The 16,943-nt window shown below is 43.5% G+C and overlaps 1 protein-coding gene across 1 annotated transcript; it reads left to right on the top strand.

Moving 5' to 3' along the window:
- The first annotated feature begins 641 nt into the window (after positions 1–641).
- On the top strand, positions 642–15,766 carry VDAC1 (voltage dependent anion channel 1). Its single transcript, XM_059483535.1, has 9 exons — positions 642–757; positions 6,821–6,890; positions 7,449–7,498; positions 7,700–7,852; positions 7,943–7,995; positions 10,146–10,373; positions 13,318–13,468; positions 13,940–13,997; positions 14,828–15,766. The coding sequence occupies exons 2-9, from the start codon at positions 6,824–6,826 to the stop codon at positions 14,917–14,919; spliced, it is 852 nt and encodes a 283-aa protein (XP_059339518.1). The 5' UTR covers positions 642–757; positions 6,821–6,823; the 3' UTR covers positions 14,920–15,766.
- The last annotated feature ends 1,177 nt before the right edge of the window (positions 15,767–16,943 follow it).

Below are 16,943 nucleotides of genomic sequence, written 5' to 3'. Positions count from 1 at the left end.
TCTGGACCCAGTCCAGCTTCCCTGTAGGCTCTGAGGGCTGATTCGTGTCTGAGGGGGAGTTAGGAAAGCCATCAGCTCCCTAATTCGTGAGAGCCTCTTCACACCCCGCAGGCAGTCCCCACGAGGCGAGTCTTGCTGCCTCAATGACCCCTGGCTCCCTGACAGCTCCTTTGGACACTCACCAGATATCACACACAGCCTCACCTGCTCACAGATCCTTTCAAATCCTTCCGTCCTTCTTTCCCATTAGTCTTGCCTCAACCAGGATATGGGGAATTGAAATTGAACAACACGGAGAGTTAGAATTAAATTCTAAATTGAATTCTAGGCAATTTAGCTAATTCAGACTAAATGGGGACTTTCATCGAATCAGCGTAGTTTGGCTCGGAAGGGCCCTTTAAAAGTCACCTGGTCTCGTTTCCCGCAGAGCCGGGCATTCTGGTACCCAGGCGCTGCAGGTGCCCGGGGCCGTACCGGGGCTGGCCCCGGCGCATCCCGCGGATGCCGGGGCGCGCTGCGGTGCCTTGGCCGGGCGCGGCCGGGGCTCGGAGGGTGCCCGGCTGAGCCCCGTGCCCGGGAGCGGCTCCGCAGCGCAGCCCGGGCCGCCCCGCCCGCCGCGGCCGCCCCGCCCCGCCGGTCCCGCCCGCCGTCACGCACCGCCGCCGTCGCAGAGCCCGGGGAGGCACCGGGCAAGGGCAGCCGCCGCCGGAGGAGGCCGAGGCGGAGCGGAGCGCAGCTGCCGCCGCGGCGGGGGCAGGTAGGGCCGTCCCGGGCTGGGTGCCGGGCCGCGGTGCGGGGCGATGCGATGCGGGCGGCGGGACCGGGCGCGGGGCATGCGTGGGAGCGGGGGCAGCCCGCAGCTCCCCGGGCGGGTTTGCCCACCCCGGCCCGGCGGAACGGGGATAAAACCGTGTCCTTACGTAATGCCGGGCATTGCGACGCGGGGGCCCGCTGGGGAGGCGCGGGTGGCCGGGACAGCGCGGCTGGCGGGACAGCGGGCGCGGCGGGGTCCCGGCGCCGCATCCCGGGATGCGCCGGCCGCGGCGGAGGCCGAGCTCGGCGGAGCGAGCGCTGGCCCCGTGACGGGAGGAGAAAGGTCACTGGGCCACGGCGGCTCCTGCCGAGCGCTCCAGCATGCGGGACCGTTCTGCTCCTCCCCGGGAGGCAAAGGTCGAAGGTGGCCGTACCTGCCCGCGTTCAGCACCGTCTTGGCTCTGACATCCCTTCCACCTCGCTCCTCTGCGCCCCTGGCATCCTTCTTGCGGGTTGGCAAATTCATTCTGATATGTACCAAAGCCCCAAGCCTCAAGCCAAGCAGGAAAACCGATTTCTTCTTTCATTTCATTCTGCTTATTCTCAGAATATAGGTTTGTACTTGTGGGGAATAATGTCAGTTTAAAAATCCCCATGTCTCTGCTTTCCGCTCCCATAATGAGCACTGTGGGGCTGCAGCAGCAGCTGCCTCGATTCTGCCTTGTCACAGCCCTTGCTGGGAACAACTCTTGCTGGAGGGGGGAAAACTCTTTGACTCATTCAGTCTTCAGGTATTTGAAAAATAATAAAAAAAAAGGTAACAAAATTTTCAGAAAATGGAGTGGAGCTGACTCATCATCAGTGACCAATGCAGGGTTGTGTCTCTGGGGAATATTTATAGTGATTCCAGCAGAAACAGATCCCAGCTTGTTTCTCAGATGACTTAGTAAGAATAGAGGTGTGTTGCAGTTTGTTTTGTTGGGTACAGTGGATGGTTGAATAATCGCATTTCTCGTGGCATTTCACCTATGAATTTTTGTCAGAAATGGGCTTTTGCACTACTGTAATGACATTCCAGAATAATGGCTCCCCCGGTAATCTCCATCAAAGGTTTGCACTGATCCACTGTTTCTTCCTGCCCACAATTTGGGGTGTGTGTATGGGGGTGTGAAGGTGTGGGGGACATCACTGCTGGCTGCTGTAGCAGCAGGAGGATGTTCCCAGCCCTGGCACTGTTAGGATGGAGGCAGCTCAGGCCCTCCTGGCCTTGGCATTTGCTGCAGGTAGAGAAAAACACATCCACTGGTGTAGCAGATGCTCCTTTCCTGCGTGAGCTGTCACATCGTGCTGGAAGACAAAATTCCATTTTAATTACTCATCCCCACTGATGTGGTGCTGGGTGTTCCTGATGGGGCTGGGAGCGAGGGACATGTCCCTTCCTGAGCGCGCTGCCGGGCGTGCGCTGGCCTGGGCCCTGCCATGCTGGTGCCACGGGGTGGGACAGCAGCCCTGCTCTCCTCCTCCTCTGCAGGTATTCAACAGAAACAGCTGAATTTACCATGTGGGGATGTGGTTCTGTGTTCTTCCCTTGCAGTTTAGTAACTACAGTAGCTACAGCAAGCTGTGACTTCCCCCCAAGTGAATTTAATCGATAGTTCTATGTGATAGTTTAATAAGGGGCTGCCATACAACACTGCAGTTCCTAATGTGTACCCTTATGATTAAGAGCAGGCTGTCTCTTTCTTTAATTCCATAATTGGTATAGCCTAAATAATAATATTTACATTTGCTTTTAAGGGGTTTATTTCCTTTATGCTGCTCTGTTTATTGGGCTACAGAGTTACTGCATAAACCCTTGTTTAAATGTGCTCCATCATGCATGCAGTTCCGGAGCAAAGCTCCAGCAGGAGGGCTGGGATCCTGCGAGTGACACAGGGAAGCTGCGTGGCTTTATAATGTCTGCAACAAAAGAAATTGTGGACTCCCCATCTTAAATTTTGAGTCATAATGCTGCATGGATTATATGATGTTGGCACAGTAGCAAGTTGGGACAAAAAGTGTTGTTAAGTATTGTGTGTAATAATGCTGAGTATTTACAAACCACGTGCTTTTACTGGCTTCTCAAAAGCCTCGTGAATGTGCCTAACTTGATGTTTGACCTCTGTGTGACTGTGCATGTATTTAGGGGTAAGTGTGCTCTTAAATCTCTGCACAATGAGGCTGCTGAACCTGATCTGAAGTAGACTGTGGGCATGGCTTGAAGGAATTTGGGATCTGGACCATAAAACCCAACGTGTGGAGCCAGCACTGAGGTCCCCTGGGATGTTGTAGAGGGACACTGGTGCCAAGTGGAGCTGGTGCCTCCAGGCAGCCATGGGACGTGGAGGGAGCTGGGCCCTGCTCTGTCTGAGAGCAAAGCCCCGTCCTCTGTGATGCACTGACACAACAGAAATTGGCTGGGAAATGATGCTGCCCAGGCTGGGGGTCCAGAAAGGCACCTAAAAGCTGCTTCATTCCAAGGAATAATTTTTCCTTTAATGAAGGAGATAAATGAAAAATAAATCAGTATTCTTTTTAACCTTGAGGCAAAAGAGCCTCGTGGGTTTTTCCCCATGCAGACAGACTGTAACTAGTCACATAACCCAATGCTGTCTGTCCCACCCAGCTGCTCCTAGCAGCTGTAATGTGTCCACCCAGCAAAGTAGCACCTTTTGGTACTTGCAAAAGTAGCAAGTACTGTGCTACTTTCATGCTTTTGGAGACAGGGAGCTGCAATGTTCAGAACTATGGGTACCATCAAGAAATGGTACATGAGTTCAGATTTATTGGAATAAAATGTGGCTGCATAAGGATAAATCCAACTTTGCCATCTGTGACACTGGAAAATACTCAAATTTGGCCTGCTGTAATGAAATCTTCACTGGGGCTGCCTCTTGGGTCCTGCAGCTCCAAAGAGAACTCCTGTTTTCTCCCCGTGGCAATTATAAATCAGGTATTCCTGGAGGTATGCTCACAGCAGCACTTGGAGCTTACGCCTCAGTTCAGGTTTTCTTGAGTCATCACTCGTGCTATGGTGTTTCTTACTCAAGAAACAAAAATATTTTCCCCCTTAGAACACATTACAGATATTCTGCTTGGCCTGCTCTGTTGAGGTCCGCAGTCACGCTGAGCTATTTGCACAGTTGGACAAGGATAAAAGCAGTGAATTCATTTCAGTCCAAACCTAATCTGAGTTAATGTGCAGGGATCCCACTGGTGAAAAGCAAGGGCACTTGGCCACGGCCATTCCTTGATCCTTTAAGAGTTTGAATCCCTGCTAAGCATGCTTGTCTTACAACCTGTACTCGCACAGGATGTAATCAGGTTTGTTTTCCATCTGTTAAACAAGAGCCTTCTTATTAGCCAGTGCAAACAGAAATTTTGGTTTTGTTCTTGCTGACAATGGCAAGGTTAGCCACCAAGTACACAGCTCCTAGCGTTTTCCACACTCAGCAGTTTTAAACACCTTGCTCTGTGTGTGTTTAATGATTTACCTTACAACCAGCAGGGATTTGGCTTTCAGTATTGTCCCCTAATTATAGTAATTGTCTAAGTGGAGCTCTCATGTCTCCCACTGTTCTGGGCCCAGACTGTAGCAGTGGAGCAGCCTGGCATAGCTCATGCACCTGATGAGCCTGGCCACAGCCAGAGGGGATACACAGGCATCGGGGAACAAAACTTGGCTTCATGGGTGTGGAGAAGGGAAAAACATGACTGATAAAATCCAGCCCAAAAGCATACAGCATTCATTTATAAAGAAAATATTTTGATTTTATGAAGTGACTCAAAGGGACTGTTGATAAAATAGGTCTGATAGATTCTGAGATGCAGCTGGCAGAGCAGTGCATTATCTTTCAAAGCAATGCTTATTTGATTTTTCAAGTGTAGAGATTTGTAATATTTTTAATTTTTGATGATGCTAAATGGCAGTATCCATCAGAGGGTTCTCATGGGGCTGGGCTGCTCTGGCAAGGCAGAAGCATTTGCTGTACACAGACAGCTCTTAGTGACTCCTGCCAAACCTCTCCTGAGTGCTGCCTGACTTTGGGGGGTGATTTCCAAGCAGGGTATTGTATCTGCTTCTAGTGACTTCAGTGAGGAGCAGAGGAATTACACAAATTACGGTAATACTTTCTTAAGGGTTTTTTCTGCTTATGTTTTTGGGTTTTTTTTTCCCTTTTTCTTCCTCCTTTTTAAGGCTAATTTTGTGTACAAAAATTAAATCCCTGTTTTTATATTTTCACAAAACAAACCCAAGCAGAGAAATTTAAGCAGCTAAATATAAGCAGCTAAAACTGCTTTGGAATATGAATTAAAAAAAAATTAACTCTTTAGCTGGTTGTGTATTTGAGGATGCATTTTAATAGTGGATATAGCTGGGAAGAAATGACATGCACCCAACTAGTCTGCAACTGAAGTTACACCATACTATGTGCCCTTGTATCCTACTTCATGTTCTGAAAAGACTGTTTGCCTTTATTTAGCCACCAGATCTGTTTTGTTCCCTCTAGGATAGGGATTCTTCCTTTATGCAATAGCAATATCCTGCTTTAACAGGCCCCAGCTTGTTGTCTGGAGTGCTCGAGGCACTGAGTGACTGCAGAAAGTCCCTATCTGATCTCCATGGGGTGGTGAGCTTGCCTGAGAGCTGCATCCCAGGCTGCAGCCAGGGAGATATTAAGGCACCCTCGTGTTTGGAGCTAGTGGGTTTGTGTGGGATTTAAAGGAGCTGTTTTCTGCTAACATTGAATACTCTGGAGTAAGTGTGAGGCAGCTTTTTAAGCATTTGCATGTATATGTAGTAAACTGCTTATTACTTTTGAATAGCCAAAAAGTTAGTGAATATGGAATTTTAGTGCAACATCTGGTATCAAGAGGATTAGCTTTATAAGTATAATTTATCTCCTTGGCTGTGTAGAATTCGGAAATCTTGTCTACAAAGACAGAAGATGTGCACCATTTCAGATAGCTTGACTTTGTCTCCCCTAAAGAAATGACTTTATCTGAATAAGACAGAAAAAATTATTGTACTTGGACAAAAAAGGAGATTCACTTGGTTTGTTCCTCTCAGAATCCTATTTTCTCCTCTGTATATGGTGAGACAATTTTCCCAGTGGCAGAGAAAATGGGATGCATTTATGTCTTTTGCAGGAGGCCACTGAACTAAGAATGTCAGGGCCTGCTGAAGATGGGAAAGTGAGGAACTCCATGGCAGTGTGGGCATCCCTCAGACACAAAGCACAGTGGAGGAAGCTGCCCCTGCAGTGTCCCCAGCCCTGGGCTGTGCCTTTGCAGGCGCTCCAGTCTGCATTTTGCTGCTGAAGCAGGGTTGTGGCTGCCCTCCCGATGGCCTGGCCTCACAGGGCAGCCTCTCTGCAGGCTGAATTTTTCTCAGCAAGGTCATTTTTTTCTCAGGTGCACAGAAAAACACCGAAAGGTCAAAGTCTAGGGAGAGACATTAACCCATTAATAGTGATAGTAAAGTCAAAGAAAACTGAAGCATAAGAATGTCTGTTTATTGATTTTGCTGACATAGATGTTATCCATTTGCTGTTCTGAATTATGGGAAGAGAAATGTTCCTGATGGTAGATGCTTGTTACATTTCCTTAGTGAATGAGTTGGGGTCCTAATGCTTTACATCAGAATGCAGAGATCCATTGTGAGAAACAGGAGAAACATTTCCGAGAAATGGTCTGAAAAAAACAGAAGTTGTTTCATGAGTTACTCTGATAAGAAAACAACAGTTAACTCTTTGGAAAGGCATAGACACTTCCTTTTAATTAGCTCTGCAGCCTGTTTCACATCCTTAGTGGCAAGTACATGGTCATGGCTGCTGCTGGCTCCCCAGCAAAATGAAATCACACTGTTTGCAATAGCTGCTTTCTTCAGGGTGTATTTGAGTGGTGGGTGGGGGATACAAAATGAAAGGGGCTGAAATGGGCTTAAGTTTCTTGTTGCTTAAATGAATTAAGTAAATTTCTGACCGCTGTAGTTCCCTTTTTTCATTTCTTAAATTTTCCTTTCCAGAAAATGGCTGTTCCACCTGCATATGCTGACCTGGGCAAATCTGCCAGAGATATTTTCACCAAGGGATATGGTAAATAAAGCCAAAATAAGTTTGGGCATTTGCTGTCTACCTGACTCCTGAAACTCTTAGGATTTTATTACTTTCCCCTGAGAAGTACTCCAATTATTTCCATTAGAATCCATAGAATCACAGGTTCACATTGCCCTTGCTGTTTAGAAAGGGAGGGTAACATACTTTTCTTTTGATAAAATTCTTCCTGTTCCCCATAGAAGTGTTGTTGGTTTTGTGAGAAAATTGTGTGCTGTATTTTGGCTGTGCCCTTGTGTTGATGAACAGGATCACTGATGGCAGTAGTTTGCTTATGAACAGAATGCTGCTCACTGGGAATAAAAGTATTATTACCTAATTTGGTCCCAATTATATTGCTGAGGTCAATAGGATTCATCAGTCAAGTGCTATCTGAAGTGGGTACAAGCTGCTTCTTAGAAACACATGGTTTGATAACTGTGCCCTTGGTTTAACTATTTAATAGTTCACAGGTGATTTAGAAGATAGTTTTAAGAAATAAATCAGCAATGCTTTTGAAATCAACATATATATGATTCATATTTTTTACTCACTCTCTAGGTTTTGGGTTAATAAAGCTTGATTTGAAAACAAGATCTGAAAATGGACTGGTGAGTTTGAAATCCAAAACATTGCGGTGGTTTTGTGATTACTGTATATTTCCTTTAAAAATCAATATATTTGTATTTATATGAACTAATATTTAACAAATTATAATGACTGATATGTTTTACAAGTATAAGCATTTGCTTGATTGTATATGTGTATATATTGACAAATACATATATGTATAAATTATTTTTTTCTTTCAGGAATTTACAAGCTCAGGTTCAGCAAACTCAGAAACAAACAAAGTCAGTGGTAGTTTGGAAACAAAATATAGGTGGGTGGAATATGGATTGATGTTCACAGAAAAGTGGAACACTGACAACACACTAGGCACTGAGATTACTCTTGAAGATCAGGTAATTTTTGGCTCCAGTAAAGCAATTTACAAATTCACATATGCCAATGTCTAATTAGAAATCAAATCACTGAATTTCTTTTCTGTTCAGCTTGCACGGGGCCTGAAGCTGACCTTTGATTCCACCTTCTCTCCTAACACTGGGTAAGAAATGAGTAAGCTGAAGTGACAAAAAAGGCATTTTAAAGTATTTGTCCTGAGATATCAAGACAGGTAATAATCAGCCTGTGTATGATGAAATCATGTCCATGTCATTTACACCTTAGTGTTAATAATCCCTTTATAATCCTTAACTATAGCAAGCAAACTTAAACACAGTAGCTTGAAAATTATAGTTAGAATTAGAGAGTGAAGAAAAAGTTGTGGTTTTGCTCCATTGTGTATTTCTGGCCATGTCAGAGGATGAGCTGCTGCCTCAATAAAAGCACCAAACAAGTCAGCTGTAACGCAAAGCTTAATGAGCTCCAGGGGCCAGTTGGCCACAGCTCTGATAGGCTGACACAGAACTGGGCTCTTGTCCCAAGCCGAATTTATCATCTGAATTCTTGCAGGCCACAGTGTGCCTGGGTGGTGGATGGGTATTCCTGACATGGTGATTGGATGCCGTGTTTTATGTGGGCCAGAGGGATTAAGCAGCAGCTGTAGTTCTAGATGTTAGTTTATTTTTTTTTTCCCTGATTATCTGTGCAAGCAGTGCTGCCAGTGAGTCAAAAGATTCTGCACATCAGCTTCCCAGAGCAGCAGACTGCACTGCAGGCTCTCAGGGTAATAGTCCCAGGGGAGCTTTCACCCTGTCTTTTAGATTTAGTGTTCTGCATTGTCAGCTGCTTTCAGTCCACTCCTAATTCTAGATTAACAAGATACTTTTGTTAATCAGAAAAATCTCAAGTAGGTTTTAATAATTATTTCTTAATTGGTAGGATTCTTAGAGAAAATAAAAGGAAAAACCTTGTTCAAGAATGATGTTACAGGTCTAGAACTATTTCTTGAGCACTTCACAGACACTGTAGTTATGATTGCCTCGAGAGAACTGTTAAATGTGGTTAAATGGGGTGAGATTCAATCCTGGTGTGACCTGGCTTAGTTTGACAGTGATGCACCATGTCTGAATATGAGATTTCTTCTCCCCTCCTTATTACTTACTGACTGTGACAAATCTTTCAGCAGGTAAAGTCATTTTTTGGAGCACTCTGTGTTCTTACCTCTGTCCCTGTGACATTGGTGGGAGAGGTACTGCTGGCTTTTACAGAAGTTGCAGATGAGTGCTTTTGGCACTCCTGCACTTCATTTCTGATTTGCAAAACACAAGAAATTCCTGAGTCTGAGCTAATAATAATAAAAAGAGATCAGTCTCTCTGTGGGTCTGATACAGCACTGAAACTGTTCTTGGAGGTTGTTTTTGTTAGCTGACGTGAAAGGTTGATTTGAAATTTCAAATTGACTTTTCAGAAAGATTTCAATAAAGATTTGGTCAAAGACAGAAGACACTTGTAAAAAGAGAAGAAAAAAATCTTAAATTAAGAGTCACTGAATATATTAGACATAACTCTCTTGCCTTGTGAAAGTCAGCACCCTTGATGTAAATCAACCTAAGAACACATGAGAAAATACTGTTCTGGCCAATAGTATAAAAATAAACAAGTGACTCAGGAAAGTTTATTTCTGCCTTAACCTGGCAGCTTTCTGGTGGCTGTAAATGGCTGTAGCCATTAAAGTTCACAAAGTACCATAAGGAGAAATGGGGATGTCAGAGCCACTGAAGCAGCCTGCTCACAGCAGAGATTTTCACAAAGTAGTGATTTCCTAATGTCTGTCACAGTGAATAAAATTACCCAATTCACCAGGATTGTCTAAAAATTGTTTACCCGGGATTGCCAAGATTTTTGCTTGGGACAGGCAAGCAAGTTAAAGACTGTGGACTTCTGGTGGCAAACCTGTAAACTTCTACAGTTTCCATTCCTTCTCTGTATGTATCAAACTTCCAAAACCGTTTGGTTGGAGATGAGGATATGGTTTTGTTAATTACCATCTGTGTGTGGCTGCTTTTCAGAAGACAGTCCAGAAGTGCTTTGGGGGCACCACAGCACATTTTATAGCTCATTTGCAAAGAATTCACTGTAGCTGACTTAGGATTTTGAAAAGATGAACATGAGAAGGTGACGTATCATGTGGCTCTCTAGGGATGCACATGTTGTCTTCAGGAACTATTACACTGAGTTAAATAAGTGATATGATGGAATTGCTACCTACAGGTGTACCTTTGCAAAGATATGATATCTGTCTTTTCTCTTTAGGAAAAAGAGTGCTAAAATTAAGTCGGGGTACAAAAGGGAGCACATCAACATCGGCTGTGACATGGATTTTGATATTGCGGGTCCTTCAATACGTGGAGCTCTCGTGCTCGGCTACGAGGGGTGGCTGGCAGGCTACCAAATGACTTTTGAGACAGCAAAGTCTAGAGTAACCCAGAGCAACTTCGCTGTTGGCTATAAGACTGATGAATTCCAGCTTCATACTAATGTGTAAGTATTGGCAGACAGGCACTAAAAAGGAATTTGGAAGGATTTTGCTGCTTGCTAAACAATGAAAGGGTCAGTGGTTCAGCAATGGTGCACAAGGAAATGGTGAATTGGAAATTAATTCTTCATTAAAGATGTCAAGCTGTATTTTTTCAGCTGCATTACCTTTTCTTTGGGTTGTGTGGGTGAGGGAGTGCATGATGGAAGGAACTGGAGCTCACTGAGCACCCAAGGGTCCAGTGTCTGTCTAACAGATAAGGACTGTTAGAATTCATTAGTGATATAATAAAAAAAGTAAGTTATAAAAATACTCTTTGTGAAAGCTGAAATAAAAGCAATGCTTTCCTTTTACACCTGTCAACATCAAGCAGAATGGTTGTTTGATGTGTAGATGAAAGAGTTAATCAGAGAGTGAACAAGAACAGGCAAAAGGGAGTGGCTGGAAGAGACAGGGACTGGGTTTGTTCTAGTACTGGAACGGATATAGTGTAGAAGTTTATTTGGTATTGCAACTTCTAATAATATATTTACACAAGTACTTGTCCTTTCTGAATGTATCAACAGTGGGAAACCAGGATCAAATTCCATGAAAACTTAAATTTCTCTGTCTGCTGTTCCTCTTAAAAAGGCAATTTATGCCTTTGCTTTGGGAAGACAGTTTTTTAAGATAAGGCAATCCCTAATCCATTCTCCTGGCCCCCCCTTTCTGTGCCCTTGGGTAATTGGATATTTTGCATGTAGCAGAGCTATTCCAGGCTGTTTCCATCTGGGGGCTGAACAAGTGTTCTGCCTTCCGAGAGCTACTCCTTCAAAGGCCTTCTGTTCCGTTTCACGCTGTTTTGCAGCGAGCTGGTTGAGGAAGCTCCCGCTGCCTTACAGAACAATCGAACCCCCACAGCCCAGACAGTGTGTTTGAAGGATTGCCAAAGCACAGAACTGTGGACAGAAAACTTCCATCAAAACAATATGTGGGGTCCCCTTCCACTCAGGATTTAGAAGTTGCTCCTTCAAGTGTAATGACTTTCAGCTTAGTTGTGCTGTAGCAGTTCAAAACATTGTATTATTGGCTTTTGCTATAAAATGCTGTGGTTATTATTACTGTTAATTAAAGCAACAGCAGAAACTCATGGCAGCAATGGGGGCTCAGATATTTTCTTGTATTCCTGAGGGTCTGCTTCTCAGGTTGCTGTTATAGTACAAAACTACAGATGTATGATACAAATAGAAATCTTATTTATTTTTAATAATAGATTAGTTAGGTGGTTGATGTATTTCAGCTTTGAAAACATGTCAGAGCTTTTGTATGATCCCAGAAAGAGTTGTGTATGGAACTTCCCTCACTAGGCTGCTTGGTTTTTACCAAATCTACACAGGTCAGTGTTTCACTGGGATGCTGTGGCAGAGCAGATAATGGAACTAGATGGGGCATGAAGCATGTTTTTTTTTGTTCCACAAACCAGATGGGGACTCTAGAAAGTTACTTGCCTTCAGGGTGCCCTAATATATTAAATTTCATAGGGGGCTAGTGTTATTTTTTTACTATAACTACATTAAAAGTGCTATTATTGGCATAGAAAGTGCTATTATTACTATTAGAGTTAAAAAAGAAGTTGAAAGTATTATTATTATTCTTTAATAATAAAAACAAGGGAGGTAGGGCTGGATAATTTCTAGTTTTATATATGACTTTCCTCATTTTTTAAGCATAGCTCAGACCGCCCCCCCCCCCCACTAATGTTGCAGGTCAAGACAGAGCTGTGTGGGAACCTTGCACAAAATCTGCCTGTATAACCAGCTCTCCTCAGTCCTTTTTAATCCCTCCTTTTCTTGAGAGCCAAGCACATGCAGTTAATGTGAGCTTCAGTCTTATCTGAAGTAAGTATTGTAGTGTTTTTCTGGAAGAATTGCTCTAACAATTTAAGAGGCTGTTGCTATTGCTTGAACTTCTAAATAGGCATATCACTGCTGTTTGTGCAACTGTCATGAACTAAAGAATATCAGACCCAAGGGGTAAAAGATCCTAAATCCACCCCTTTTGTAATCACTAAAGGTCTGGTGTACTCTAGTAATTGGAACCAGATTATTTCACAGTTTAGAAGAACCCTGGATATTCCTGGGGTTTGAAGCCTGTTTTCTACAATATGTGTCCTCTCTTTAAGAAGATAAGCAAAAGTGGAAATTCAGATGCTCACTGGTTTATGAGTGCAAGGCCTTTTAGAAGTCTTTTGGTCTTGTTTTTATGATCTGCATGCTCTAACATTTTGCCTTTTATACCACACTTTATTCCTGTGTGACAATGGGGCAGTAGTAATTGGAAGTTGTGCTACTCATCATTCAGCTGTGGGCCAGTGCTCTCTGCAAAGCAAAATTAGTTCAATTTCTGTTTCTAGTCCATAGACCTTAGCACAGATGTACCATAAGGACTGTTGCAAATGGAACTCATTTGCAAAAGCCTGTAGACTTGCCCATTAAATTGGCATCTTCCCCTGTGATACAGTTCCTCTGTGTCTGGTAAAAGCATGCTGACATGGCAGTTTTGGGATGACTCAGGCTCTGTGACTGGGGCACAGCCCTCTCAGGGCACAAGGAAACATTTGCCAGGGAAAATAATTATTTCAGAGTCACACAGGGAAAAATAAATCTCTCTGCTACAAAGATTTCCATCTACAGGAAAGGGAAAATTAGAAGCTGTCATCGTTGGTCTAATTTTTGATAGTTTGTAATTTTTTTTTCCATTTTAGAAGTTGTGGATATATAATAATCTACAATGAATTGAAGCATCTAAAAATAGCTTCATAACCAATCTGGCCTAATGTCTCTATCTTAGTTGTTATAGGGATATTTAATGAGGTGTAAGTGGATGTTGTGCAAATACAGCTCTTACTGGAAAAATAAAAGATGATTGTTTGGGGTGCTGTTTAAAACGACACTAATGCATTCCTTCCAGGAATGATGGAACAGAGTTTGGCGGTTCCATTTACCAGAAGGTGAATGATCAACTGGAAACTGCTGTGAATCTGGCCTGGACAGCTGGAAATAGCAACACTCGCTTCGGAATAGCAGCCAAGTATCAGATTGACCCAGATGCCTCTTTTTCTGTGAGTCCTGTGCATGTACATTTCTATGCATTTGAAAATAAGTGCTTGTAATGGAAAAGGAAAGCAGCCTTTCCATCAGCAGAGTCTTGATGCAGTTCTGTGCTGTGGAGTTGGATCTGTGTGGTTTGGTTTTGGCAGCCTGAGAGCACAGCTATTGGATTTTCCTTAAAGGAGACACAGAATGTTTTATTGTATTACTGGGCACTATTTTGAGACTGTTTTTTGTGTCAGTCTGGAAAAAATTAAAAATTATGTTAATAAACCTATTATTTTCTACAGTGACTATAGATTCTTTGAGATTGGGATTTAAGTTGTAGAAAAATTAACTCTAGATTTATTTGGGATTTAAAACTTGAAATCCCTACATGCTTAAAAGCTATTGCATGATTCTCAGGAATGGAGAACATTGAAGAAAGATACTTAATTATTTACTATTTATTACTAAATAATGCTTTATTGTTTCCCTTTAAGGCTAAAGTGAACAACTCCAGTCTGATCGGGTTAGGATACACTCAGACTTTAAAGCCAGGTAAGTCTATGCAGAAAAAAGTCTGAATCAATAAAGTGATACCTCAATCTTGAAATATCAGAAGTTTTTTGGTGATAAAGTATGATGGGTTGTAAGATTGCTCTTCATGCTTGGCAAGCCAGTGATGAACTTTTCTAGGGACTGTTCTGTTAATTTTGGATATCTGTTGGAAGCAGAATTATTAGAGACCATTGTCCACTGACCAGTCAAAAAGTCTCTCATGTTGACATAAAATATGTGTATAATTTTTTGTGTCACAGATCAGTAACTAAATTTTTACTATTTCAGAGGCTTCCTATTACAGAGTTTATTCTTCTTAAAAATGTGACTTTCTCAAGGTCCCCTGGCCCAGGAAGAGGACAATCTTTCTGCTGCAAAATTGGTTTTAATGTAGTGTAATAAATCTGCTGCCAGAATACTGAGCAGATTGACATGAGATATTACAGCAGATGGGGCTTGGGCTTTTTCATATCCAGATTTTACAGTGGTTTAGAAAGGTGAGTATGTATTAAGGTTCCAGGTTTTTATAATCCTGGACTCTGAAATTAGATTAATCAGTAGACCAGCAGCAGTGAATTGGCTCAGAGCTTTAATTACTCGAAGTGATAAAAAGCAGAATCTATCATCATGGTTTATTATAAATTTCATAATTCAGAAAGATTTCTTATCTGTAAATTGTTTTAAAATGCCCAGTCCTTCCAAGGCCAGCTGTCAAATCCCATTAACTTGGCTACCCAATAAATTAAAGCAGTAACAGACATGGCACTTTCTGAACATAAAGCTCATTCCAAGTTTTAAGTTGACTTTTCTCTCCCTTTTCTCTTTTGCAGGTATCAAACTGACGTTGTCAGCTTTGTTGGATGGCAAGAATATCAATGCAGGGGGTCACAAACTTGGTCTAGGATTGGAATTTGAAGCATAAGGAGTGATTTCATAATTGCTAATCTGAAAATACAGCATAGCTACCTTCAGAAAATAGTGTACCTTTCAATGTTTTGTCTGGGGTGCAAGTGTTGCTACGTATCTGTCCTGCTAGTCCTGGTTAAAGACAGCTAAGCTTTAAAAATGACGTTAAAGAAGTGGAGACAAAATCATGAATAAAAAATCCTTGCTTTTTTTCTTTATGTAATTGCTCATCACATCTGTCAGCTGCCACATGATAAGAAGAAGGAAGGTGTTGATTACCTCTACTAATATAATGATGGCACAAGGAATGTGATAATGTGTTATAAACCTGGGAATTGCAGACCACTATATTGTACTGTTCATTGTGTAAGCAAAATGTTCTGACACCTAAGGTTTCAGTCAGTGAGGGAATGTGCAAAATTGTCTGAAAAAGGGATTTTAAAATTTATTTTTTTAGATATGTGTTTCATCCATGGTTTGTCTTACTTGGTTATCCCACACCTACTGCTGTCTCCAGAATGCTTTAGGTTTGTCTACCTTGTCCAAGTCCTTGTGGAGGAGGTTTGATGTGATTCAGCCAATACTGCCTGTCCTGTGTTGTGGTTCCTTCCCCTTGCACTGATGAAAAAGCTTGTAAAATGGACATAATCAGGGAAGAGTCTTTGCAACTGCAATGACATAGTTGCATCACTAATTCTAAAACAGAGTTTTCTTTTATTACCACTTTTTTTTAGCAACTAAATGGGTACATTTTTAGAGAGTCTTCCATTTTGTGTGGAACTAGACCCCAAAATGCTGTACTTGACACTACTAAAAATGGATAAAAAACCCAAACCTGACTTGAATAAAATATTGAAATGTCATCTTTTACTCTGTGTTTGTATTAATTGTGAAAACAATTTCATCCACATTTGTGGCTCCAGCAGAAGACTGGCAACATTTCGGTGCATGTTTTGTACCACACAAACCAAAAATACTTAGTAAAATTAAATTCCAGATGTGGCACTGTTCTTCGTGCTGCCTAAGCTCTGACAACTGCACATTACACGTGTTTATCTCATGGCTAAAACAAGATAACATGACTTATTTGTCCTTTATTACAGAATTCACTAAGTTAATTACCTCTCTATAAACAAGTGTGGGCAATGAACAGCTTGGATCAACTTCAACAGTGTGGCTGTTGATTAGTATTTGTATTTTTCACGAGGAGGCCATGGCCGTGGGTGGCTGCAGATGGCAAGAGCTGCGGTGCAGGATGTGCCCGATGAGGCAATGTCCTTGCGACAGCGACACATTGCAGAGCCACCACCTCAGGGACAGCCCACAGCTTGGGCAAGGCTGGCATCCCCTCAACGGGACACTGCAGAGCCGCCTCAGGGACAGCCCACAGCTTGGGCAAGGCTGGCATCCCCCTCACAGGGACACTGCAGAGCCACCACCTCAGGGGCAGCCCACAGTTGGGCAAGACTGGCATCCCCTCACTGGGACATCGCAGAGCCACGAGGGCAAGGCTGGCATCCCCCTCACAGGGACACTGCAGAGCCACCTCAGGGACAGCCCACAGCTTGGGCAAGGCTGGCATCCCCCTCACAGGGACATTGCAGAGCCACGAGGGCAAGGCTGGCATCCCCCTCACAGGGACACTGCAGAGCCACCACCTCAGAGAGAGCCCACAGGTTGGGCAAAGCTGGCTTCCCCTCACGGGGACACTGCAGAGCCATCAGGGCAAGGCTGGCTTCGTCTCACCGGGACACTGCAGAGCCACCTCACAGTTGGGCAAGGCTGGCTTCCCCTAACTGGACACTGCAGAGCCACCACCTCAGGGACAGCCCACAGCTTGGGCAAGGCTGCCCTTCCCTCACCGGGAGCCATTACTAAGTATTTCCCGTCTCAGACATTTAACGCAGCGCTCCTGGGAGAAGTTGAGCCCTTCCAGACATCACCGGTCCAAAAGAACCGTGTGCTGTCAGCTCCCAGGAGCATGGCAGAGGAGCAGAACTAGCTAAAGCTGAGATTGGAGCATTAAGATCAGATATTCAG

The sequence above is a fragment of the Ammospiza nelsoni genome, chromosome 16 (assembly GCF_027579445.1).
Source record: "Ammospiza nelsoni isolate bAmmNel1 chromosome 16, bAmmNel1.pri, whole genome shotgun sequence".
Classification (NCBI taxonomy): domain Eukaryota; kingdom Metazoa; phylum Chordata; class Aves; order Passeriformes; family Passerellidae; genus Ammospiza; species Ammospiza nelsoni.
Note: the sequence above shows the minus strand (reverse complement) of the source record. Positions and strands in the feature narration are given on the sequence as shown.

Excerpts from the sequence above, each read along its gene's own strand:
- VDAC1 (XM_059483535.1), top strand. The coding sequence starts at position 6,824 with ATGGCTGTTCCACCTGCATATGCTGACCTGGGCAAATCTGCCAGAGAT. Across the intron at positions 13,469-13,939 it reads ACCCAGATGCCTCTTTTTCT|GCTAAAGTGAACAACTCCAG; the intron begins GTGAGTCCTGTG and ends TTTCCCTTTAAG. Across the intron at positions 13,998-14,827 it reads CACTCAGACTTTAAAGCCAG|GTATCAAACTGACGTTGTCA; the intron begins GTAAGTCTATGC and ends TCTCTTTTGCAG.